The sequence below is a fragment of the Petromyzon marinus genome, chromosome 49 (assembly GCF_048934315.1).
Source record: "Petromyzon marinus isolate PM22_M1 ecotype Great Lakes invasive population chromosome 49, UKy_Petmar_22M1.pri1.0, whole genome shotgun sequence".
Lineage (NCBI taxonomy): Eukaryota > Metazoa > Chordata > Hyperoartia > Petromyzontiformes > Petromyzontidae > Petromyzon > Petromyzon marinus.
The window spans coordinates 8,581,447-8,607,194 of record NC_133715.1 but is presented as its reverse complement, the minus strand read 5'-3'; the positions used below and the strand labels follow the sequence as shown (position 1 = coordinate 8,607,194).

Genomic DNA, 25,748 nt, shown 5'->3' with positions numbered 1-25,748 from the left:
CCGAAAATTTGACGTCGTAATAAGTGATGTAATTTCTTACATCACTTAAGCGCTTATCCCACTGCAGGTGGTGTCACGTGGTATCAGATGGCTTCACATACACGTGCTGTGTTCTGGAAGACGGCTTTTTCCGTAGGTACGGAACCGTATTCTCTCGGCTAAACAAAACGCACGCACACCTTTTTAAATTTTCAAAATCACCCAAAAGTTCTTGGGTGCGTCTTATTTTCCGGAGAGCCATATAATCCAAGAAATATGGTATACGTGCCCTCGTCTAGGATTTCATAAAGTATATGTGCGTCGATGTATTGTAGAGTTTTATTTGTGAGGTGATGCGGGCTGGCGATTTATCGGCAAAGCTTTTGACGGGCCGACACCTGGTCTCTATCTATAAAAGCCTCCGCGAGAGACCGCAAGCTTTGTCAGGTATTTAAACAGTAGAGGTACAGCATTCTTAAAAAAAAGAGATTTTTTCCCCCTCATTTAATCACGGCTGCTGAGCGCAGGCCCAAATAACCCAAAACGTCAACGGAAAGCAGCACATTGAGAGGAGGTAAACAAAGCTCGAAATGGCATCGTGTGCAGAGTCGTCATTAATGCGGCCACGTTTTCTAACCTAACCCTCCTGCCAGATCCCGTGGCTTTTGCTGAGCAGGCACGCGTCCTCCAGAGAACTGCCCGACCACCGGTATCCCCCCGGGGTACTTAATACACGAGGGTTCACGCGTTTCTTGAGTTGAGCGAGGGCTTTGGTGACTTGTGGGGTGGGTGGGTGGGTGGTGCGTGGGAAAGAGGCAATGGGAGTGAACACTGAGGTCGACGTGGAGACGTGTGAGGAAAGAAGCAGCAAGTGTTGTGACAGGCATCGTGGTGAGTGAGTGGGAGGGTGAGCGTGTGGTTGTGAGTCTGCAGTGTGGTGAGTGGGTGGGTGAGCGTGTGGTTGTGAGTCTGCAGTGTGGTGAGTGGGAGGGTGAGCGTGTAGTTGTGACCTGCAGTGTGGTGAGTGGGTGAGCGTGTAGTTATGACCTGCAGTGTGGTGAGTGGGTGGGTGTGTAGTTGTGACCTGCAGTGTGGTGAGTGGGTGGGTGAGCGTGTAGTTGTGACCTGCAGTGTGGTGAGTGGGTGGGTGAGCGTGTGGTTGTGACCTGCAGTTTGGTGAGTGGGTGAGTGTGTGGTTGTGACCTGCAGTTTGGTGAGTGGGTGAGTGTGTGGTTGTGACCTGCAGTGTAGTGAGTGGGTGGGTGTGTGGTTGTGACCTGCAGTGTAGTGAGTGGGTGGGTGTGTTGTTGTGACCTGCAGTGTAGTGAGTGGGTGAGTGTGTTGTTGTGACCTGCAGTGTGGTGAGTGGGTGAGTGTGTTGTTGTGACCTGCAGTGTGGTGAGTGGGTGAGTGTGTTGTTGTGACCTGCAGTGTGGTGAGTGGGTGGGTGCGCGTGTGGTTGTGACCTGCAGTATTTGGTGGTGGTTGAACCGTGTGCACGGTGAGGATTCGGTAGACCGAATCCCCAGCATGGGTGGAGGAATCCGAGTTAATTTCGTGGAAAGACTAACCATGGTTGTAGCTCAGGAATACCCCAGTCTCCACTGCCGGGAAATGTTGATATGCATTTCAGGGGAATGGGTGTGGGGGAATTATATTCTGGAGCTCAGCTCCGGGCAGCTCTGCCCTGGTAGTGGTGAAAAAAATAATGACGAGGCGACTGACCGCCGGTGAGTGACTGAGCAAGTGACTGAGCAAGTGACTGGCGTGAGTCGTGAGTGACTGAGCAAGTGAATCTGTGAGTGACTGAGCGTGTGACTGAGCGTGTGACTGAGCGAGTGACTGAGCAAGTGAATCTGAGTGACTGAGCGAGTGAATCTGTGAGTGACTGAGCGTGTGACTGAGCAAGTGACTGGCGTGAGTCGTGAGTGACTGAGCGAGTGAATCTGTGAGTGACTGAGCGTGTGACTGAGCGTGTGACTGAGCGAGTGACTGAGCGAGTGAATCTGTGAGTGACTGAGCGAGTGAATCTGTGAGTGACTGAGCGAGTGAATCTGTGAGTGACTGAGCGAGTGACTGGCGTGAATCGGTGAGTGACTGAGCGTGTGACTGAGTGAATGAATCTGTGAGTGACCGAGCGAGTGACTGAGTGAGTGACTGAGCGAGTGAATCGGTGAGTGACTGAGCGTGTGACTGAGTGAGTGAATCTGTGAGTGACCGAGCGAATGACTGAGCGAGTGAATCGGTGAGTGACTGAGCGTGTGACTGAGTGAGTGAATCTGTGAGTGTACGAGCGAGTGACTGAGCGAGTGAATCTGTGAGTGACTAAGCGAGTGACTGAGCGAGTGAGTGAATCTGTGAGTGACCGAGCGAGTGACTGAGCGAGTGAATCTGTGAGTGACCGAGCGAGTGACCGAGCGAGTGAATCTGTGAGTGACCGAGCGAATGACCCGAGCGAGTGACTGAGCGAGTGAATCTGTGAGTGCTGGATCATGAGTCGCCCCAGTGGCCCCCGTGCTCCTGGCTAGTAGAGACGAGGGCTGGGGGGGGGGGGTACCGTAGGCCACAGGGCACGGCTCCTTGGCTCCGCTTCCACCCCCCGCCGAGTGCCCTCGGCCAGACCGCACCGTCAGTGCGACCACTTCCACTTCGTGTCCAAGTTCCGGTGACCATCTCCTGATGAGTACGGCCGCCGGAGATGTTTGTTCTTGTGAAATGCTGGCGATCTGACAGCTGCCTCCGCAGTCCTCAGCCAGACGGCCCTCACAGTGCCCCCCACCCCCACTCCACTCGGTATGAATGTGTGCGAATTTAGTGCCCGATTGTGCCGCGCGAGTTGCAAATGGGCATCTGTAAATGGATCGGCCCCATTTAATGTAACGGGGTGATCCGTTTATAGATACTCCACAAAAATGCGAGAGGAGAAATTACGTTTGAGAATGGCATTCTCTATGAAAGCCTCCACAAGCTACACGTATCCTGGGGCGCCACGAATCTCGATACGGACACTACATCTCTTAACACCCCTCTGTAGGCTATTGGAGCGATATCTTCTGTCACACGTCATTCAATCGCCTGCATATCCGTGTGTGCGCTACATTTTAGTTCAATAGTCACCCTACGTCTGTCGAACGTTTCTGTAACTTAAGCTGTAATTATACCATGATCGGTCGAAACATCATCTGCCCGAGCTGACTCGTGCCACAGGGAATGTAAAGTTTAACGTTGATTTGTGTCAGCAGTATTTTCAATATCTCAGATTTACTTCTGATTTCTACGTTACTTATAGCTCTACTCTATTTTATGTTACTGTTGTCAGTTTTGGTGACCCCCAGGGTCACCGTTACAACGAGACTATGCTGGCGTGTTTGAGTTCTCACCACGGTTCAGCAAAATAAAACTTGAAACCTGCAATCTGCAGAGTTAAAAGAAAGAGGATCAGCGGAGATCGGCAGCGCATCTACGAATGTGTAAATGTGCACGCCTCTGGCCGTTTCGCTGATCACCGTTCAGTGCGGAGTGGTTGGTACACTATACTCTTTGGTTCTATTCGGTACAGTCACGTGACTTTACTGAATAGAAAAGTCACGTGACTTTACCGTTTAGAACCAAAGAGTATGGATCCTTGCAGTCACGAAAGCTTCAAATCTAGAATTGGTTGGTGCACTGCTTAGAGCGCACTGCACTGCGGACAACGGCTACCTCGGTTCGATTCCCAGCTGAGTGGTGAGCGATGTCTGAACCGTGGCACTAAGCCACCCTTCGCCAACCGGCACTCACCAGCATGGTGAACCACCATGACTCACGCTGCGTAGAGGAAGCCTTCATCCAGCAGTGGATTGACTTTTTACGTTTCATGTAAAATGTATTCTTGCTGTTTTACACAATTTTCTCAAATAAGCGCTGTGCGTGCGTGCGTGTGTGTGCGCGCGCGCGCGCGTGTGTGTGCGTATGTTTTACGAATCCTGCAGAATTTCGTACGGTTCGTTGATGAAAGTAATAAATCAAGTGCTGCAGCTGTGGGCAAAGCTTATGGGTAAAATGAAATGGGAGAAACAAAGTGGATGGTGAAACGAACGCAAACGAACAGCACGGGAGGAGGAATTTGCTTGTCGTGCAACAGCGCGGTGGACGATCATTCGGCAAACCGGAAGAGAAAAAAAGAAATTGGTCCCTTTGGAAATTTCCGTTGAGATGACGAACGAACAACGTAAAAATAAGAGAGACAGGAGAAGCAGAGTAGAGAAAAGGGAGTGGATGGAGAGAAAGAGAGAGAGAGGAAACGGCAAGCGAAGCCATGTGTTGTACAGCCACGCTGCTTCCTGTTTGCATAATGACTTGTGGCAGGTCATACTCCAACCACAAAAGGCAAGAAAGATCAAATGACTGAAAAGATCCCCAGGAAAATAATGTATCGATTTCAGCGACTGTAGTCTTCACGAAGTTGCGTAAAACACACCGGTCAATTTGATGGGGTTGGGTTTTCTCCCACCCCCCTCCTCTTCACTCTTCATTGCGTTTTCCCTGCGCTTAAAGCGAAGATATTTCACTCTGCTGATTTTGGTGGCTTTTAATCAAGAGCGGTGTGTGTGTGTTTTTTTTGTGCACTTAAAAAAAAGTCTTTCAGCCATCAAAAACTGCTGGCAATGAGAGATGAAAGCGTTCCATATTTAGACTTCTTAATAGACCACGAAAACAATAATTGCACCATTCACCGCCCGTGTGCGTACGCATTTATAAATTTCACGCTGATTTTTTAAAAGTTCGTGGTGGAGATTTACCTGCCTTGGAAATATAACGTTACAGTGAAAACATGCAAATTGAAGGGTGACTTTTATTACGTTTGCGAAATGGGCATCGCAAAGTTTATTAGAGCTTTTTTTTACCTCCGCTGTTTGACGGTTTTTGAGCGACCGTTTCCCCCCCTCCCTCCTCCAACAGCACACGCGAGAAGCCCTTTGTTTATTATTTTTTGTCGAGGGGTGTTTCAGTTACAACGTTAAACAAAACGCAAGGTAAGTCACGCAAAGCGTTATCCCAATGGACGTGCAAACGTCGGTGCCGCTGTCCAATGCTTACTGGGACAGCACAGCCAGCAGATGCAAGAATCGAGAATGCGCTACCTGTGTACCTTTGAGCGCGTCAAATGCATGGGCGATGGGGAGGGGCGGGGGAGTCTTATCAGATTGGGGAAGAAGTGTGGATTTCGGGTCAATATCAATATCCGAGACACTGTTTTATCAGGCACCGTCTCTTTGTATGTCAGTTACACAAATGTTGCTCTGACATACAAAGGGAGAAGATCGGCGTGCGTCAAGGCGAGCGCATCATCCGCGATGCGCTCGCCTTCGTGCACGGCAGGCGACGAGCTGCATATGAAAGCGAGTTCAATTCAATTGCTGCGACGTTCATCGGGGCACGGTGTGGCGAACGCGAAAACAAAAGAAAAGACATCGTGCATCAGAGGTGGATAAAGCCCCTTGGATGAATTCACGTAGAGAGTACGTAAAACGAGGGCCCCTTTCGTGAAAACGTGGGGGCCCATTGGAAGGGGAAAAAAGTAGTAAATAAAGTTTCACAGATCACACTCTGCGGTGTTGTGATCCTGCGCAAGATATTCACATCGATCACTTGGGCGCCGCCTCCTGACATTTGTTTCAATTGACCGAGCCGTGTTTAACGATCCTTGAATTTGCTCAAACAATCAGCGGTTTCCTCACGCGGGCGCTGCGCCGTAAATCCACTGTGATTTCTAGCGCCCGGAATCGGCGCTGCGTCACACACAGTTCTCGTCAGTCCGAAGCGGGGTTTTCCTTTTGAAATGAAACTCAAAAGAGAAATCCCAAATCCCCTCTCCCGCTCGTACGCGCGCACATTAGCGGCGGTGTTGACACGATCCTGTTAGCTGCCGATATTTAATCATTTCCTCTGCCAGGTGGTATTTCCTCCGGCGGATTTAGCGACCTCCCCCTCGAGCCGCTTTCGCTCGCCCAGCGTTTGTTTCTATTTATTTTATTTTCTCGCGCGCAGTGGAAGGACGTGACGTCAGCGGGATTTTTCTTGTTTAAATTTGTTTTTCCTTTCCCTGCAGGTATGGCGTGGAGCAGCCAGCTTACATCAACATCATCCGCGACCCCATCAGCCGCTTCCTTTCCAGCTACTTCTTCCGCCGGTTCGGCGACTGGCGCTCGGAGCAGATCCACCTGGTTCGCACGCCGGGCATGAAGGATGAGGAGAGGTTCCTGGTGAGGAGGGAGGGCGGAGGGGAGGTCGACCGTTTGCAACCTGGCGAACGCGTGAACGCGCCGGCTGGAGACTATGATACACGGCGCCGGTTTGCGTGAAAGGAAAAGTTCAGCCCTGCAGTGACTCTCCCACCGCGCTCATGGTGGAAAGGCCTCCACTAGAGAACAGTTTTGATTTAAAGCTTTCGTGACTGCAGGGATTCATATTCTTGGTTCTTTCGGTAATGTCACGTAGAAGGGAAACAATAAAATAATAAAAATATAAAACAAAAAAATTATCACGACGTTTCGACTGCAACACAAGCAATCAGCATGAGGTGTGAAAACCACAGCAATCATCATCAGGTGTGGTTTTCACACCTGATGATGATTGCTTGTGTTGCAGTCGAAACGTCGTGAAAATTTTATTGTTTTATAATTTTATTATTTTATTGTTTCCCTCCTACGTGACTTTACCGAAAGAACCAAGAATATAAAGAACAGTTGTTTCGTGTTTAACCCGTTGTCCTTCCACCGCATCTCCCTATTTAGCACGGTCGGCTTCGTTCGGTGTGAAAGAAGTTCAACGTACATATGTACAGTAAACGTGTGCACACGATGGGAGGCTAAAGACTGAAGGCGTCGCACAGATAGATTCCAGGATCCATTGCTGTAACGCCATCCCCTGACCATCCTTGTGACCCACGCCGACAGCACCAGAACTCTATTAACCACGCTCAATCAGTCTTAGTTTCCAAAAACTTCTGAGATTGGGCAACATTCCAGGGTGATTTGGTAACGTTAAATGGATGAGGGCCACCCTACACCTTGCGGTTTTGTGGGGGTTACTTGACCATACTTCACTACGCTGGTCGAGGGTAAAAATAGGAGAAGCATAGACGTGGGAGCGTAGTACAGCAACAAAAATGGATTTCCCTGCTTTGGTCACAGGCAGTAATAAAATATGTATTTGTGTGTTTAAAGCTTTTAAGAGATGCTGCTGCCGCCATGATGTCACGGTGTGCGCACTGGGCGTCCAACCCAGAGGTCACCGGTTCTGTTCATTCTTCCGGCGTGGCAGTGGACACAGCGTGCTGCGAGCTTTCTTGTAACGTCACCGCCCCGATCCACTCGGCAGTGTAAATCGGGCAGGTCACGTGTGGTGGGGTAAATTCTGGCTGCTCTGGCTTATTCCAAGACGTCTGTCCGTTGTGGAAAAGGCGGCCAAATGTGTGTGTGTGTGTGCATGTTGAACTTATGCTTTCGACAGAGGGGCCCTCTATATCTCTCTCTAAGTGGAGGTCATTCTGCCAGCAGAGGCGATGAGCAAGCGGTTTCAGGACTGCACCGTGACCTTGCTAGTGTCGCTCATGTTTTTAAGACGGACGATGAGCTCTGAGAAGATCATGTGGATTAGATGGCCGCCGTTAATTAATGAATGCAACCGTTCCATGGCAGGATGCCCTCCTGATTCAAAGGCGACTCTCTGTCCGTTAGCTAAATCAATGAATGGAAGCCGTCTTATTCAGAGCCCTACCCAGGTGTGCGGGGATATCATTGTTGCATTGTATATAGCTTCGACCTTGGGGTAATAATGAAGCCGATACGTTGTGAATTGAAGCACCTTTGTGATGGCATAACACCGGGGAAGTCGTCAAACATTCTCGCCGCAGTTATGACGGCGAAAGTACCATTTTGTCTCATTATTCCCGAAACGGCTGAATTTGCATCTTGAAACGTGACTGGGATTTTTCTTTTGGATGTACGCTCGTGAAAAATGTTTGTCTTTTTTGGGAGTGAGAAGGCCAAATCGGGTGTACACGTTGTTTGGGTTTTACATCCTTAAATTGAGGAGGTTGACTGAGTGGCTCAGAAGCCTGTAGAGCTGCCATCCACTTTGAATCTCGGTTCGACTCTAGGCAAGCTGCCTGCGATTCAGCCGGTTGCTCTCAAGGCTCAAGAGTTGACGATCTCAGCTCATTTATCAATGACCACACAGACATCCATCGCACTAAATAGCAGTACTGCAATTTGGCGAAGTTCCACTTTTGAGAACGTTACTCTCGCATGGCAGTGGGTGGGAAAAAGGGTGCCCTCTACTGTTTGGGCCAGATGTCACTTGAAGATATTTCCTGAGGTGGCTCTGTGTAATGTCCACTTCTGTGGGATGTTCTCTAGCATGAAGGATTGCGATGCTCGGCACGATATCAGAAATTAATACGTTGACTCGTGACGTGCAAACGATAGCAAATTTAGGGCAACACTCGGGGAGGGGGGGGGGGAGATGTATGTTTCTGGGGAGGGCTCAAATGACCGCAGTTTGTATTTTTGTTTCCAGAGTGTGAACGACTGCATCCTCAAGAATTACCCAGAATGCACCAACCCTCGCCTGTTCTACATCGTCCCCTACTTCTGTGGGCAGGATCCTCGGTGCCGGTAAGCCACCATCACCGGGCACACTTTACCGCTGCCTGCGTTGCAAATAAATAAAACGAAAATGCTTCCATTTACCGAAATGAAAACACTGCTGAACTCGGCAAAACCCTGGCCCTTGGCTGAAACCGCTGCAAAAGATTGTGATTGAAGAGAGTGGGATTAAGACAATTTGCAACCAAAACCCCAAATAGCTCTTACGTTGAAAGCGTGCATTTTGTGCTGTAGGTCCGGAGACAGCAACAAAAGACAATTTCGAAGGATGTTCTGATCATTTACATGACGCGATAATTGAACGTAGCTCGCGCTTACAAAATATACGCTTTCTCGAAAAGCACGAAATTTAGCGTATGGTCCCAATTTTGGGTTTTTTCAGATTAATCCAAAATTTGGGAACATCCCTTGTATCTTACAAGATGAGAGCTTCCCCGATAAGAAGTACATCGAGTACGTGGGAACTGGCAGCGCCGGTGAAAATGCTACAACAACCCCGGTGAGTGCTCCCTCAGGGGGTATTGAGGGCGTGACGGTGGCTAGGAGATGTTAACAACCTCGCCTGGTATGCAGCAGGGCGTGGGTTCGATCCCAACCCTGACGCCTGTATATTTGGAATTTGCATGTCCTCTTCCCATGGTCGTGTGGATTTTTCTCCGGACCCTCCCGTTTTTGCCCCCGCAATTTAGAAACAAACATTTAGAGTATTTAGCCGCTATAAATGTCTGTATGATAAGCCGCTTCGTTGAGGTATCATTTGTGGCCAGGTCACTTATGAAAAATTGTTGCATAGCTCAGTGGGCCTGAGCAACCACCGGGGAAAATATATCCGCATCCCGCTCCTCCTCCTTGTCCAAATATAGCTCTCACTATAGTTGTGGATATTATGGTCACATTCCGCCACACCCACTCGAGTCTACCAGCGACCCGGGGGAATATATTCGGTGAGGCACAAATCCCCCTCTGCGCGTTTCCTCATCGATCCGCTGCCGACTCTCAGTGTGACGGAGGAAGCCGTCGGCTCGTTGCAGCGCGCCGGGCGCGTGCGGTCGTGAAGTGATGCCGTCAGTGGCGAGGCTGCCACCTACTGATTTACAACCACGGTGAGAAGAGAAAAAGAAAACCCGATGCACTAAAGCGGCCGAAAACTTGTCCGTTCACATGGAACGCAGCGCAGCGTCGCGTGCCCGGATACGTGAGATGGTGCAGATACGTGAACTGGTGCGGATACGTGAACTTGTGCGGACACGTGAACGTCTGTGGAACGCGACGGTTGCCCCGGGCGCCAACGCGTGCGTGGATCTGTGACGGTCGTACACTCTGGTGTCGTACCTCTTGTACTCTTCGGTGGAGCAAGAGAGAACCAGGAAGGCTGAGTGTGAAATTCTCCGGGACGAGGAAGACGGAGGAGAATTATTTGAACCCCCGGTTGCCCCAAGTGCCCGTGTACGGAATTTCCGCGCGATCTTTGCGATCGCTGCGCAATTTTTGTTTGCAAGTTTCTTGTCTACAAACATGGGTCGACTCCCGCCAGCTGTTGTTCCGTGAAGTCTAGTTTGTTTTTTTATTCGATGGGTGTGGTTTGAGAAGCGGTAAACGTCTCTCGATGTTTATTGGAATGCCTATCACGTTCTGCTTTCGTGCACTTTCAAAGAGGCTCGGGACATGATGGTGGAAAGGTATTTGTGTCGTCACTGGAAAAATCACAACGTACGCTGGTGTGCTGTTTAAGAATATTGCAATGAACTAGGATGTCTGAAATGTAACAAGTTCATCAATATTACGTGCAGATCTAACAAGTTTGCATGATCAGGATTTCGTGGCCGTGCTGCTGTGTAACTCTTCGCTGCGTTTTCTGGTTGTGGCGCGCATTGTTCGGCACCATTTCCCGACGTTTCACTCCACGTAATGGGAGCTCCTTTGGAAAATGAATCGAGTTCGACTCCCGCTCACAACGATTATCTGAACCGGTGTTGGGGCCTTCCCTAGGTCGAGTCGGCCTCAAAACGAGCACCTGGTGCGATGTGTAAACATCGTCACCCGGGGAGACAAAGGCAGCCTGATGTGGTGCTGGCCACCCGCCGCCTCGTGTGCCATTACCGGCCTTCACAGGCGCTGTTCGCGAGAACAGAATATGCCCCAGCAGCTCCGTTAAAAGCTTAATCAGTCATGGGGTTGGGGTTGGGGAATCTTTGTCTTTGTGTGCGTGCGTGTGGACCGGGGCTTCAGAGTTCCCAGCAGCTGGGCGCTCAAGAGGGCCAAGGACAACGTGGTGCAGTACTACTTGCTCGTGGGCATCCTGGAGGAGCTGGAGGACACGTTGCTCGTGCTCGAGAGGCTCCTTCCCCACTACTTCAGCGACGCCCTGAAGATTTACAGCGACCCAGGTGTGTGGCTACGGGGGACACGGGGACCGCCTCCCCTCCCCGTCACAAGGGGCAATGGGAAAGTGTGAGAAAGAGTCGGTTGCAAGCAGTTTCAAGACCACCGTTGGTAACGCTTTTCCTAAACGGACAAGTGCTCTATATGACAGGAGACCATACCCTTTTGGTTCTTTCGGTAAAGTCAAGTAGGTATAAAATAAAATAAATCGCGACATTTCGATCGCAACACAAGCAATCATCAAAAATCACAAGCAAAAAAATTATTGCTGTGGTTCCCCACCTGATGATGATTGCTTGTGTTGCGATGGAAACGTCGTGATTTATTTTATTTTATACCTACGTGACTTTACCGAAAGAACCAAAGAGTATGGATTCCTGCAGTCACAAAAGCTTCAAATCTAGAATGGCAGGAAACGTTTTGGGCAATGGCTCTTCTTCATGTGCTCGTGTTATTGACGAGGTTTTTCTGTTGTCTGTGCTTCTGCACCACTGCCAACGCAGTATCGCCAATTAATTCGGCATTAACTTAATTAACGTGAGACTTGGTGAGTTACAAATCCCACCCATCCACTTGTCACATGCCTGTTCCAGTCTAGCGGCAACCTGGAAAATATCAAGTGAGAAATTGTGCCGGTGAAAGGCATACGAAACTAACTCATAAGCTTTTTATTTTATCTTTCCAGGTAAGGCCCACTGCACTCTATAGCTCCCTTTCAGAAGCGACCTGGCCACAAATGATAGCTCAACAAAGTGGCTTATCATCATTTGGGAATTTATACGTTGCTTCTAACTGTGGAGGGAAAAACTGGAGGACCCGGAGAAAAATCCATACAACCACAGGGAGAACATGCCAACCTCAAATATACATGTATCAGAGTCGGGATTTAACCCACGACTTCCTGCATACCAGGCGAGGGAGTTAACATCCCGCCAGCGTGGCACCCATATCCAGTATATACATATACTGGATTTGGTGTGCCGGGGAGCGTAAAATCAATTGTGTGGCTCTGAGTGATGCGCCCGGGATTCTCTCAGCTTCAACACAGCCTCGCCGAGATCCGCTGTGAAGCGCACCTGGGGACCCGTCAGGGTGTCAAAGGTTACATTGGTGACAAGCGCCGGTGCAGTATTAATAAAGACGCTCGACAGATTTTTATAAACAATAGTAATGATAATAATGCCCTTGACCTAGGGAAGCCTCGCTGATTGTCAAGACCCTTTTTCAGGAGGTTCCTGCAATCAGATATTTTACAATTGTCCTCTGGTTTTTTCCCCTCCGCATTTAGAAACACGTGTTTAAGAATGTTTGGCTGCTATAAACGTCCACGTGATAAGTCGCTTCGTTTGGGGCTATCAACCGTGGCCAGTCTACCAGCAACCTGGAAAATATTCAGTGAGAAGTGCCGGCGAGGGGTATACTAAACTCTACTATAATTTTCTATTTTACCAGATAAGGCCCACTGGGCTATATAGCTCGCTTTCAGACACAACCTGGCCACATGTGATAGCACAATGAAGTGGCCAGTCTACCAGGAACCTGGACAATATATCATTAATTAAGGAATACAATTCGTGGCCAGGCCGCTTCTGAAAATGAGCTATATAGCTCAGTGGGCCTTACCTGGTAAAATAAAAAAAATGTGTTAGTTTAGTGTTTGGCATGTGGGAGGAGAAACGGGTTTTGCAGAGCGCACAACAGGGCGTGACCCTCAGATCTCCAAGCAGAGAGATTCAAAAAGCCACCGCTGTACAGGCCACCTCGCAGGCGGAGCCATCGGCACCTGGCATACCCCACTGGCGTTCTCCCATCCAAGCACGGACCAGGCTTAACCCCTGCTTAGCTTCGGAGATCGACTAAGCTGGCGGGCACATGGGAGGCCACATTGGTTCCAGGCAAGGACAACGGGAAAACTTTGACTTCTGTCTCTTGTAGTCGCCACTCGAATCTGACTAGAAAGTGCATCACTGGTTTGATTGCGTTTCCCAGCCTCTCCCGACTCATGGATGTATATATATATTTTTTGTCATTTGCTAAACCTGAATTTGCACTCCTGTCGAGTTTCCGTATTGTTTGTTGTTGCAACTTTCTGACCTGCCGCCCTCCTGGACGTCTCGTGAAAAAAAAGTTTCCTAGCCCATCGGATTCCTCCAGGATAAATATTCTGATTCTTTTAGCATGCGTCACCTGGCATCGATGAAATGGCATGAACCTTGCCCCTGGATAGAATGTCAACGGCACGTTGTGCCACAGCTGTATTTCGATATGCACGAAAAAAAACCTCGTGGTAATGACTAAATATTTACTCTCCAATCATCAAAGGGAACACAAACATGCCACAACATTGGCATATTTTTTGCCGCATTGTTTATGGTTTGTAAATATCCTCCTTCATAAAAGTCGGAGCCCGTCAGGCGTCCCCACTAGGAATGTACGCCCATGTAAATATAAAGATGCAGCCCTGCAATGGCGGCATGGCCTCCACTAGAGGGAGTGCCAAAAAACCCCTACCGGAGGTGCCTGAGCCTGCTCTTGCACGTCGGCATCTTGCACGTTGGCCGGCCCTTCTTTTAAGAGGCGAGCGTTATCCACAATTCACCCCAACACTTGTGATGTGAATAGGTCGTTGTCCCCCCCACCCCCACACCTCCGATTAGCACGGTTGTCTGTGTACTGTGCGAAAGAAGTTCAACATGCATACGTACGTTATGTGCCGAGCAACCAGCCGGTGGTACCCTTTTATACTGCGAAGTGGACAGAGGCAGAGTGGGACGGTGGTGGGGCGGGGGGCATTTAAGAAACTTGCACCATTGCTTAAACTGCCGTGACAGGAGTTCGAACCGAGGACCTCTGACATTGTTGTCATGTCATGGTAACTTTTTGACCCGGCGCCTATTGGATATCCGTGAAAAAAAGAGCGTTATAGCTCATAAGATTTCTCTGGCATGGATAAAGATTCTGATCCTGAGATTGCAGGTCCGGCCTGCTGACCATTTGCGCACCGCAGCATCGTCCCACGTTCGCGTACTAATTACTAACGGTTGGGCACGTACACTTGCGTTTAGACGTAATGTTGTGCCTCTCTCGAAATTGCCATCCTGTTTGTTTGTTTTTTTATTATTCCAGATCTTTCGATAGACTGGGTCTGGATTAGAGGGAAGAGCAACGTAGACAACTTGCTGAAAATAATTGATACACGGAAAAGGTGGAAAACTCACGTATGCAATTACTATTTTAAGATAACCCATGCTCGATTAATTTGACCACATTACAATCCACTTCTGATAGCTGTTGTGGTATCCTTTTCACATAGATGCCCACACAGCGAACTTAATCGTTCACTTTATCTTCTTCCTAAACTTAATCTGCATACTCAGTCGTGGCCTGCTTTCAGGGACAACGAGGTTTTGTAGGTTATCAGGCGTTTCCAGGACATGCCTCGATTCATCTCCGCCATCATTAATCGTGCGATGTTTCATAACCGTGGCAAATTGTTAATGATGGCGGAGGCAAAGTATTTTCAGCTTGTGCACGATTAAGTGTTCCAAGTGCTCAAATCAGTGAAAAAAATTTCGTTTCCCTTGGTCTAAAGTTGTACAAGTTGCCGACTCGCGGCTCGTAAACAACGCGATCATTCACAAAAAAAAGCATGGAACAAACCTGAACGGAAATGTCTGCAAAAAAAGCAATGGAGAGATGCATGCTTGGGAAAAGAAAGAAAACACTAGGAGACAGAAAAGGAAACATGTGGATTTAGAGAACCCATAGAGGTTCATTAGACATACAGTACAACCATGGATTGCGAGTAACTTGGTCTGTGAGTGTTTTGTGAGACGAGCAACATTTTTTAATAAATATTAATTGATAAACGAGCGAGGGTCTTGCAATACGAGTAGTGTACGTGTACACGCTTTGTACTGCCGAGCGTCACGTGATCACAACTGCTACACGAGTGCTTTGGATTACAAACACGTTTCCGGAACGAACTATGCTCGCAATTCAAGGTTTTACTGGAATTCAAACTGTTAAGGAAGGTGGGCTTGGCCACTGGTCACCAGCAACGATGGCAGCCAAATAAAGTAAATTATCCGAGAAGACGTATAAATTGGCTCGTACGTTGATGCAAGGTGGATAATTGCATCGCAGGATCGAGAGAGGTGGGGGGACAGCTTGGGGGAAGACCTGATCGTGGCCGATGGCGATTTGTTTACACCGGGTGCAGTGACGAGAGCACCTCGCGCGAGCGTGCCCTCGATGCCCACGCGGGTCCGCTGTTATAACCATGCCGCCCGTTTGGCGTTTCTTGTTCCCCCCCCCACCACCACCGTCCGCAGACTACTTCGGCCTGGGCAACGGCACGAGCTCCCTCAAGAAGCAGCTGCCGTCGCGGCGCGCCCTCCAGGTGCTGTACCAGAGGCTCGGCTACGAGTACGACTTCTACTACTTCGTGCGCGACCAGTTCCACCTGCTCAAGCGCAAGCTGGGCCTCAGGGTGCCGCGGCGGCCCAGGCCGCAGGACGTCACGTTGCCTCCCGGGGCGACGCGCCTCTTCGCCGACGAGACGGCCGCGGTGGCCGTAGGGGGGACGGCGGCAGCGACGGCGGCGGCGGTGGGAGGAGGAGGAGGAGAGGCGGCGACGGGCGAGGTGGCGGCCAAGGAGAAGGCAGCGGCGCCCGAGGCCCCTGCCCACGAGGGCCAGGACTCGGCGAGGGAAAGCGGCGGCGTAGGGGAGGGCACGGGCAGCCGAACGCCGCCCGTGGCGCAGCGGGCTCTGGTCCTGCGCACGTTAAACGAGGAGGGGGGGGAGGAGGGCGACACCAACGTGGACGTGGACGTCTCGCAGTGGCTGCGGGAGAACTACCGGCGCTGACCGCCGAGTCCATTCCGCCGGGACACATTTGCGTTTTGTTTTATGTTCTGCACAGAATAGATGGGTTAATTTGGTGTACATATACTGGAATGACGAGCGAGAGGTATTTGCGAGCTATTTCAATCGTGGGTGGCTTTCGCTTTGTGTGATGATGCGAACATATTCTTGGTTCTTTCGGTAAAGTCACGTAGAAGGGAAACAATAAAATTATAAAAATATAAAACAATAAAATTATCACGACGTTTCGACTGCAACACAAGCAGTCATCATCAGGTGTGAAACCACAACAAGAAAATTTGAAAAAAGTGGCCGTTATTTTTAACGTTAGCACCACGGAGAGCGATTTGATAGTTTGTTCAGATGGACGAGTCCATCTATGTTCGGAAAAGAGGAGGGGGGAGACGAAAAATAATGGTTGCGGTCTGAAAGCCACCGTAAGCGTGAACAATCAATTAAGACCCGAAATGGTTTATCAAATCCTTCCAATGATTGCTAAGCCAGAATCCATCTTCTCGGTTGAAATTGTCTCTGTGTTTGTATATGTGGATAGCCTCATGAACGAATCTCTCATGGTAGCCAGATGGCTTGCAAAGAACCTCTGTCTTGGAGAAGTCAATGTCATGTGAGCCTACTGAATCATAACAGTGATCTGCCACGGCCGGGGTGTTGGTCCTACCGTGTTTTAGGTCTGCTTTGTGTTCACGAATGCGGTCCGAGACATGTCGTTTGGTTTCTCCAATGTAACTACTACTACAGAGGCAACTTAGTTTGTAGACGCCAGGGTACTGTATGTCCGGAATCACATCTTTTACAGACATAACCAGATCACGGATTTTATGTAATGTGTTGAATCGGACCTGGATCTTGTGTTTATTCAAGATTTTGGAGATATTTTTTGTGATCCCCGCAATGTAGAGTTAAAGTGATGGTTTTGAAAGGCTCCTCAAGAGGGTCCTTCTTCATGGTTGGAGTGATAGCTTTGCGGATTGTGTAGTCGGAGTAACCATTAGCCTTAAGAGCTTGGTGTACGTGCTTGAGTTCACTGGCTATGTGAACACAAGCACGTAAACACAAGATCCAGGTCTGATTCAACACATTACATAAAATCCGTGATCTGGTTCCATCTGTAAAAGATGTGATTCCGGACATACAGTACCCTGGCGTCTACAAACTAAGTTGCCTCTGTGGTAGTAGTTACATTGGAGAAACCAAACGACATGTCTCGGACCGCATTCGTGAACACAAAGCAGACCTTAAACACGGTCGGACCAACACCTCGGCCGTGGCAGATCACTGTTATAATTCAGTAGGCTCACATGACATTGACTTCTCCAAGACAGAGGTTCTTTGCAAGCCATCTGGCTACCATGAGAGATTCGTTCATGAGGCTATCCACATATACAAACACAGACAATTTCAACCAAGAAGATGGATTCTGGCTTAGCAATCATTGGAATGATTTGATAAACCATATCGGGTCTTAATTGATTGTTCACGCTTACGGTGGCTTTCAGACAGCATCCATTATTTTCGTCTCCCCCCTCCTCTTTTCCGAACATAGATGGACTCGTCCATCTGAACAAACTGTCAAATCGCTCTCCGTGGTGCTAACGTTAAAAATAACCGCTACTTTTTTCAAATTTTCTTGTTGTGGTTTTCACACCTGATGATGATTGCTTGTGTTGCAGTCGAAACGTCGTGATAATTTTCTTGTTTTATATTTTTATTATTTTATTGTTTCCCTTCTACGTGACTTTACCGAAAGAACCAAGAATATGAATCCCTGCAGTCACTAAAGCTTTAAATCAAGATGCGAACATATTTAAGAAGCCTGAGATGAAAAACAAAAGCCTATACAGTTATGAAAGTGATTATTTGCCGATGTTAGTTTCGATAAGTTTTACGACACTCTATGAGTGGTATTTTTAATTTTAACTCATCAGAGGTTCTTAGCCGACGTGCCGTGGTCATGACGTCTGTCGATTATGGCGGGCGTCTCATCTCTGAAAAAAGTAATCCGTTGATCTTACATCCTGAATTGAGCAGATTAAGTGGTGCATTTGGTGTTCATTAAGAAAAACAATGTTTAAAGGGATTCAATACTCACGCTTACACCATAGTACATATTAATTCACCATCCTAATAGACTAAAATAAAACAAAACTATTTCATATTTTACCAGGTAAGGCCCACTGAGCTATACAGCTCTTTTTCAGATGCCACCAGGCCACAAATGATAGCTCAACGGAAGTGACTTATCACATTAACATTTATAGCAGCCACATACTCTAAACGCGTGATTCTAAATACGGGGAGGGGGGGGGGGGGGGAACCGGAGGACCCGAAGTGAAAATCCACACGACCACAGGGAGAGAGACCTGCAAACTCCACATATATAGACGTCATGGTCGGTATCGAACCCACAACCTCCTGCATACTAGGCGAGGTAGTTATTATCTCCCATCCTTGTCCACGCATGTTATTTCTTTGAAGGCGTGTCGCTCGGACTTCAGTTCCGTTTATCCGGGGCGACCAATCCCCTAGCGATGAGGCCCAAGTGGAATGTGCTCCCGTTGTGAATATTTTAACGTTGTAATTAACAAACTCCAGCGGCGAGTAAAACGGTGGGCCCTGCACCCGCCTAGCCCCACAGCCCAGCTCGCCATGCCCACACATCAAAGCCAGCACAGAAGCCACCCCGGTTCTTTGGCGGGATGGAAAGAATTACCAAAGTGCGTCATTGTCTGTTGGGGGAAAAAAAAAAGAGTACGTCACGGCATAATTTGCCGGCAAAGTCAGTTGTGCGCCGGTGTGGCTCAAATTATAAATTGTGACGGCGATGCAATTTGCGCCGTCGACCAAATCGCCCGGAAAGTGCCCGATGTCAGAAGCTAAGCTGGTTTGAGCCCTGGACAGTGCTTGGACGGGTGACCACTGAGCACAAGGCTGGTTGTTATAGGCTTCAGGGATATGTGGTGGGCAGCAGAGGGTAGTGCAGCAAAAAGCCATCGCTGCGCCGTGATTTTATGCTCAACCCGTACTTCACCAGTGTGGTGAAGTATGGTCAATTAACCCCCCTCCTCACCCACCCTACAGCCCACATGGCATGGGGAGGCCATCATTCGGAGGTGGATTGAGAAAGGGCTGTACCTGTACTTTGCAATGTAACTCTGTGTGGTGTGGAAGTGCAATGTGTGTAAATGCTGTCAGTCTGGTGTTGATGTGCGATGGGGCGAGTGTGTGAGTGGGGTTGGTGGGTGTGTGTGGAGTTGGTGAGTGAAAGAGGGGTGAGTGTGGTTGGTGAGTAAGAGGGGTAAGTTTGTGAGTGGGGTTGGTGAGTGAGAGGGGTGTGTGTGAGTGGTGACTGGGGTGAGTGTGAGTGAGTGCGTGAGTGGTGAGTGTTAGTGAGTGGGGTGAGTGGTGAGTGAGGTTGATGAGTGAGTTTGTGAGTGTGAGTGGGGTGAGTGTGTGAGCGGTGAGTGTGAGTGAGTGGGGTTTGTGAGTGTGTGAGTGGTGAGTGGGGTGAGTGTGTGAGTGGTGAGTGTGAGTGGGGTTGGTGAGTGAGTAGTGAGTGGGGTGAGTGTGTGAGTGAGTGGTGAGTGAGTGGTGAGTGTGTGTGGGGATGGTGAAGAAGAGTTTCCGTGTAGAATGGCGGCTACTCAATTTGCTCTTCTGATGGATGTAAGAACGTACAAGTATCACGGATTATTATAATTATTACACGGATGATATTTACTTATAAAGCACAATTTACATATTTTGGGAAATGCAAACCTTGCAAGAGACATTCGTTGACTGCATATTATGAATGCTTTTTATAAAAGCTTTAAATGAAAATTGGCTATGAAATAAATATATATACGATAATTTTAATGAAACTACTTATAACAGGTACTGTGTAATCTTCGTTTTCTTGCTACGTTTCCAGGAGTATAATTTCCCCCCCCACACACCCCTCCTAAGTCAAACTTCGCTTGCCATAAAAATTGCGATAGCAGAACCAAGGGAATAAGAATGTGGTGTGGGACAGGTTTGGTCATGGGGGACCAAGGGGAGAAGCAATGGCAAAGAAGCGACTGTGGCCGCAAAGCAACGACCCAATGCTGCTTAGCCCACACTCAAAGGGCCCAAGAGCCCAAAGTCGGATTCGTGTCCCGTGTCAGCTGAACCGTATGGGCGGGACACCGGGGTGACGTACGCCCCCGGCTCTCGCATAAACTGCGTTGCGACGTCATCTTATGTCTGTTGAAGGCGGACGACACGGCGATCTATTCCTCTCGACGAGCTCTACACGGTAATGAAAGTTTTCTTTCTTCTGCGCATTCGTCCTCGCTGCTGCGCTTGGACACGACACGACAACAGAACGGATCCGCGCCAGGCGGGTCGCGGGCGTTTGTGTGCGCGGTTGGACGGAGTCGCCAAAAATACTCTAATTAATTACGATTTTGACTTCCGTTTATTCGGGACCCCGGGGTCCCGCCATAAGTTTCAAATGGCACCGTCGTTAAAGACAGAATGTGCAGGATATTTAAACAACCCGCTCGGGGGAAAATACCGATTCTGCATGCATGTACGTTGGACTTATTTCGCAACCATGCCGTAGCAAAGCGTGCTAATGGGAGGTGCGGGGGGAAGGGCAACACTTAATCTAAACAAAGATCCCCCGTGGAGCCTGAATAGACTGTTGGGGCAAGTGCTGTTAGCGAGCACCAACACACGCGCACAAAATCAATGTAATTACACTGCTCACACTCAGTCGGGCCTGCAGATATTGAGACCAGCCACGAGCCGGTTGGGGTGGGCATGCACAGCTGTCAACCCATACGGTGTAGCCGTGTTCTTGTACAGGGAAATTGGGTTTTCAGGTCCATACGGCGTACAGCCGTTTTAATACGGGCAAATTTTTTTGTATCTATATATTTGTGTTTCTCCCTTGTGATGGGACTTTGTAGGATGAACTTTGAGATTTATAAGGGCACGGGGTGACCCAATAAGGTCTGAATTGGTCTGTAATAAGGTAGAGCACTGATAAGGGGTTGACAGCTATGGGCATGCTTGGCTGTTGAAAGGGCATTTGGCTTTTGCTATCGAGCCTTTTATTGTTGTTGTCGCTCAACACGGCAATTCTCCCGGCCTGCCACACCCACCAACGCACGATTGCGGCATGAACCGAATGCGCCAAGGCAAAGGAGAGCGGCATTACAGTTGACGAAATTAGCGATGGAAATGTTTGTAAATTCAGTATTTGTTATTTTTTACTTTTAGTCGACGCTGACTTATGAGTCGAAGCGTGATGATGACGACTATCCACCGGGCACCAAAGATAATTGAGCAACGTTTTTTGGGACAGAGGACTACCAAAAATGGCAATTGGCTATATTTGAACATAAGGTGTCACTACTGATTGGCTGAGCAAATATTAAATGGGGAAGGAGCAAAATTTTACGATCAGTGGATGACATTTTTTGACTGATTTAGTAAACCTGACGAAGGGAATTGCGCAATTAAATCCACAGGACATGGCTCGCCCGACAGTTCCATCACATTCTTTGACTTAATGACTTGAAATAAAATTCGAAGTTAACGCCAGGCAGTCGCTCCGGCAAAACAGTACATTCCCACGTACACTTGGGAGTCATTGAACGCAGAGAGCAATGCCACGATATTGTTTAACGTGTGTGGACCCACCATCGGAGCCAAGTGCACCGCTCTCTCGAGATGTTGTTCTTTTGTGTTCTTTCGAGCGAGCCTCTCCAACTGGCCTCCTGGGTGCATTGTCCACACCACCCTTCTTCACCTTGCCGTTTCCATGAAAAGATAAAGTAATTTCGGGCTGGTGGGGCGAGCGCTGTTCATATAAACACCTACGGCGGACGGCAACAACCATTGGCCACCAAGTGGCATTGCCCTCACCGTGTCGCTTGTGATAAGATTGGGTGCCCTTTGACGCCACGCGAACTGTCAAAAGGCTCGCTGGAAGGTCACGGGAAAGGGCCCCGATGTTATGCAGTGGCCACGCACTCACGACACATGTAATACCAGACCCATGTGGTCTCATCTCACTAAACGGCGAAGTTCGTCATGCAGTAAAGATTTCTAATGTAAAAATGTGCAATGGGTGGTGGCATGTTCAGACACTTCGTTTTGCTTAGAATGTTTAACGATAGAAATGAGCCGCTCAGTCTTCTCTACCAACGTACAGACCACGATGTTGTATATTTGTCATGGCCACAAAGCCAAACGGTTCCAGTTTACTTTGTGTACCTACCGTGTTTGTCCTCGGACTGGAGAGAAAGATGGAAAACAAGTTCCAAAACAAGGATTCGGTACATTGAAATGCGAGGAACCAGAGCTATGGTGCACAGTAATATGGAACAGATTGTGTATATATAGCCCCCCCCCCCCCAAGACACAGTAGATGCCAAATGACTGTTGTTTGGCAGAAATAAATCTGGCATGATTAAACGATAAGTTTCCCAGATATAAACCACTTCACAAACTTTGCATTTCATTTTTTTATTCTTTTAACATTTTATAAAATATATACAACAATTCTGCCACAAGTCGGTGCCAAAAATGGTTGTTCTAACTTAAAACAGAAAATTCCAGCTCCAATAATTGCAAATGAATGAAAAAAGTCAGCTCTCAATACCAAAAAAATATATACATTGAATGCTTTAAGGGGTGTACTGGTTAAAGAATAATGGTCGATGGTGCAAAGCCTAGTGTGATGTTTTGTATCACGGCAAGAAAACCCCAGACAATGTTATCAATATTTAAATGAAAGTGTACCAGACGCATGTACTAGACGCAGCTGCAACTGAGACGGGGTGTCGGGCCATCGATTCCAGTTTTGTAAAACAAACAGCTTTGCACATCCGAGGCAACACATAATAATTTATCAAACTTTGCCCTTATTTAATCGCGACGAAAATAAAATCATGGGTCGTGTGGTAAAGGCCAATTATAATTCACTAAACAAAAGGCGTTTTCTTATTCACTAAGCCAAACGAGGACTGTTTTTATTGTAAATACATGGGTTTTGCCAGTTAACTGATGAAAAGGTGAAACTTAAAAAAATGTATGGGCTTTTATCTTGGAGCGGTTTATCAGAATTATTTTGCGATCAAGAGCAAGGGTCTCAAGTAATGCAATTATTTACGTCCAGTCAGAATTTCGTACAACAGTAAATGTTAATTTAATTGTCTTGAACATGTGGCGTTTGCTCGGTATCTTTGCCTCTGTGTATAGAAGCAGCCAATGGTTTGCTAAACTCATTGAAACTTTTACTGCTTCCCCACCGACTTGGGGTGTCGTTTCAAGCACCTGTTTCTTTACCTTGCTCTCAAAGCGGGAAATCATTGACCCAAATCTGCGGCGTTACATTCATACGTGACCGTCTGTATGTAAATGTTATACGATAAGGCATATGTAATGTTTACATGTCGTGGTTCTCCTGCGCAGTAAAGACAGCAATGGACCAAATCATGGGTTTTGAGGTCCGTCCGTCCGTGTGTTGAACCTTACGATAATGTTACTTGGGATGGTAATTCACTGCACCTCCACAAAAGTCTCCAAAGATCGTGGCCAAAGACGGCCGGACGCCACTGCATCTGGCCAACGCTTTCTACCGTCTCAAAAGTTTTGACATACAAAAGGTAAAAAAAACACATTGCTCTTCCTGGACAAGACAGAAACACATACAAGTTAAAGGTCAAAAATAGCCTTGCTCAGCACAGCATATACCATGGATGCACAATCCTATGAAACGTGAAATTATATTTTGCTTTGACCTTGCAGGTTCACCAAAAGTGTTTGCTTGACCGACATTTAAAAATGAGGTGTATTTTATTTGACTTGGCAAAGAAACCTAATGTAAACTTGATTCAGAGCTTTCGTGACAGCAGGAATTATTCTTTGGTTATTTCGGTAAGTCACGTAGAAATAAAAATAAATTAAATAGCATACGACGAATCGATTGCAATGAATATTTAATTTATTTTTCTTTCTACGTGACTTTATCAAAAGAACCAAAGAGTAATTCCTGCAGTCACAAAAGCTCTAAATCAAGTTTGAACCACCTCTACGGGGAGGATTTAAGTTTGTTTTCTCTCTCTTTGTCTCTGTGTTAGCTATCTCTGCTTGTGTCTGTCTTTGTGTCTCCGTGTCTGTCTTGTCTCTCTCAAATTTTACATTTAACTTCTAATTGAGCAATTATTAGAAGAACGTAATCAACCAGGCTATGCATTGTGTGTTGACCGACTCTGTGTTGCATTGCATTAAATTTCTAAATTTTACTAAGTTTGTTTGATTTTGTTTTCTCTCTCTCTGTGCGTCGTGTTGTAGCTCTAGTATTTCCTGCAGACACGAAAGCTCCAAATCTCTCATTGACATGCTAATTTCTCCACCCCCCTCCCCCTCTGCCCCCCTCTCTCTATTTAAGGCCTCGACACAGAGGCGTTGTTCCTCTGTGTGCCTATGTGTGTGTCTCTCTGTGTCTCTGTGTTATCTCTCTCTGTGTGCCTCTGTGTTCTCTCTCTGCTTGTGTCTGTGTCTCCGTGTCTGTGTTTTGTCTCTCTCTCAAATTTAGCAATCTTTGGAAGAACGAAATCGACCAGGTAGGGTGTTGACTGTTATGTTAGCCGACTCTCTGTGTTGTATCGCATTATATTTCTAAGTTTACTCGGTTTGTTTTCTCTTTCATTTGTACCTGATGATGGTTGCTTGTGTTGCAATCGAAACGTCGTATGCCATTATTTAATTATTATTTTCAATTTCTACGTGACTTTACCGAAAGAACCAAAGAGTTAAACCTAATACAGTAAAACCTTGGATTGCGAGCATAATTTGTTCCAGAAACGTGTTTGTAATCCAAAGCACTCGCATATCAGTTGTGATCATGTGACACTCGGCAGACAAAGCGTATACGTACTACTCGTATTGCAAGACCCTCGCTCGTTTATCAAATTAATATTTATTTAAACATTTTGCTCGTCTTGCAAAACACTCGCAGACCAAGTTACTCGCAATCCAAGGTGTTTACTGTATATACGTTAATAATTCACTTTTGTTATTCATCTAATTTTAATTGTGCATTCCACACGTTACAATGCAATGGCAAGAACATTATTTTTCGGGGGCATTTGGGGTGGGGTCAATTTACATTCGCACATGTTCTCATAAGTGGCAGGGGCGAGTGGGGTCACAATGCAGGCAGTACAAGCAGCATTAACACCACACCATCCCAACAGCAAAAACGCAACAATTCCATCATCTATTTTCCCTTCGTAGCGTGCACAGTGAAAGCCACGAGGCAACACAGCTCTTCCCCCTCCCCCCGTTGCCCTCCTCGTCTAACCTAAGCCTCAACCCTGAGTCTCAACCCTTGCCATCCGTGGCACGTGCCAGCATGTTCTCCAATCCGCCAGCGGTGTCGCGCCGAGAGGGACCCGGTTTTCCCGAGCAAGCAAGGGCCAAGTAACACGTGGGTGGTACGTGGTGGTGCGCGCTGGCGGGGGCGTCACTGCGTGGTTGGCGTGCGCGGAGGGGTGTAAGGGGCGCCCAGGAACTGGTCGGCGATGCGACCGGCCTCCCGCAGGCCGCTGAGCAGTGCTCCGTGCACCGTGGCCGGGTAGTTCCTGATTGTGTGCTCCCCAGCGAAGAAGAGCCGGTGTATCGGCTGCACAACAAAAGGTCGAGAGGGGAAGGTGAAGTCCATTGATTAATGATGAACATCAGTATCCGGACATCAGCAACATGCATATCCACCCGGTAATAAACCAGTGGCCGGTTGCATAAACAATGTAGGTGTAACTTATCTTGCCCGTTGATTGGACATTGTAACAGTAGTGGAGGGAACCTACTTA

The 25,748-nt window shown here is 47.9% G+C and overlaps 2 protein-coding genes across 4 annotated transcripts in view; one reads left to right on the top strand and one right to left on the bottom strand.

Moving 5' to 3' along the window:
- The window catches only part of UST (uronyl 2-sulfotransferase), a 129,566-nt gene extending 106,199 nt beyond the window's left edge, over window positions 1–23,367 (top strand). The window contains exons 5-8 of the mRNA XM_032972840.2: window positions 6,071–6,224; window positions 8,542–8,639; window positions 10,860–11,017; window positions 15,347–23,367. Coding sequence (XP_032828731.1) covers window positions 6,071–6,224; window positions 8,542–8,639; window positions 10,860–11,017; window positions 15,347–15,882 — 946 coding nt within the window. The 3' untranslated portion in view covers window positions 15,883–23,367. The remainder of the gene's footprint in view (window positions 1–6,070; window positions 6,225–8,541; window positions 8,640–10,859; window positions 11,018–15,346) is intronic.
- The window catches only part of KDM1A (lysine demethylase 1A), a 31,555-nt gene continuing 28,189 nt past the window's right edge, over window positions 22,383–25,748 (bottom strand). For all 3 annotated transcript variants that reach the window (XM_032972606.2, XM_032972607.2, XM_032972608.2), the window contains exon 20: window positions 22,383–25,561. In XM_032972606.2, the coding sequence (XP_032828497.1) occupies window positions 25,403–25,561 (159 nt within the window). In that variant the 3' untranslated portion in view covers window positions 22,383–25,402. The remainder of the gene's footprint in view (window positions 25,562–25,748) is intronic.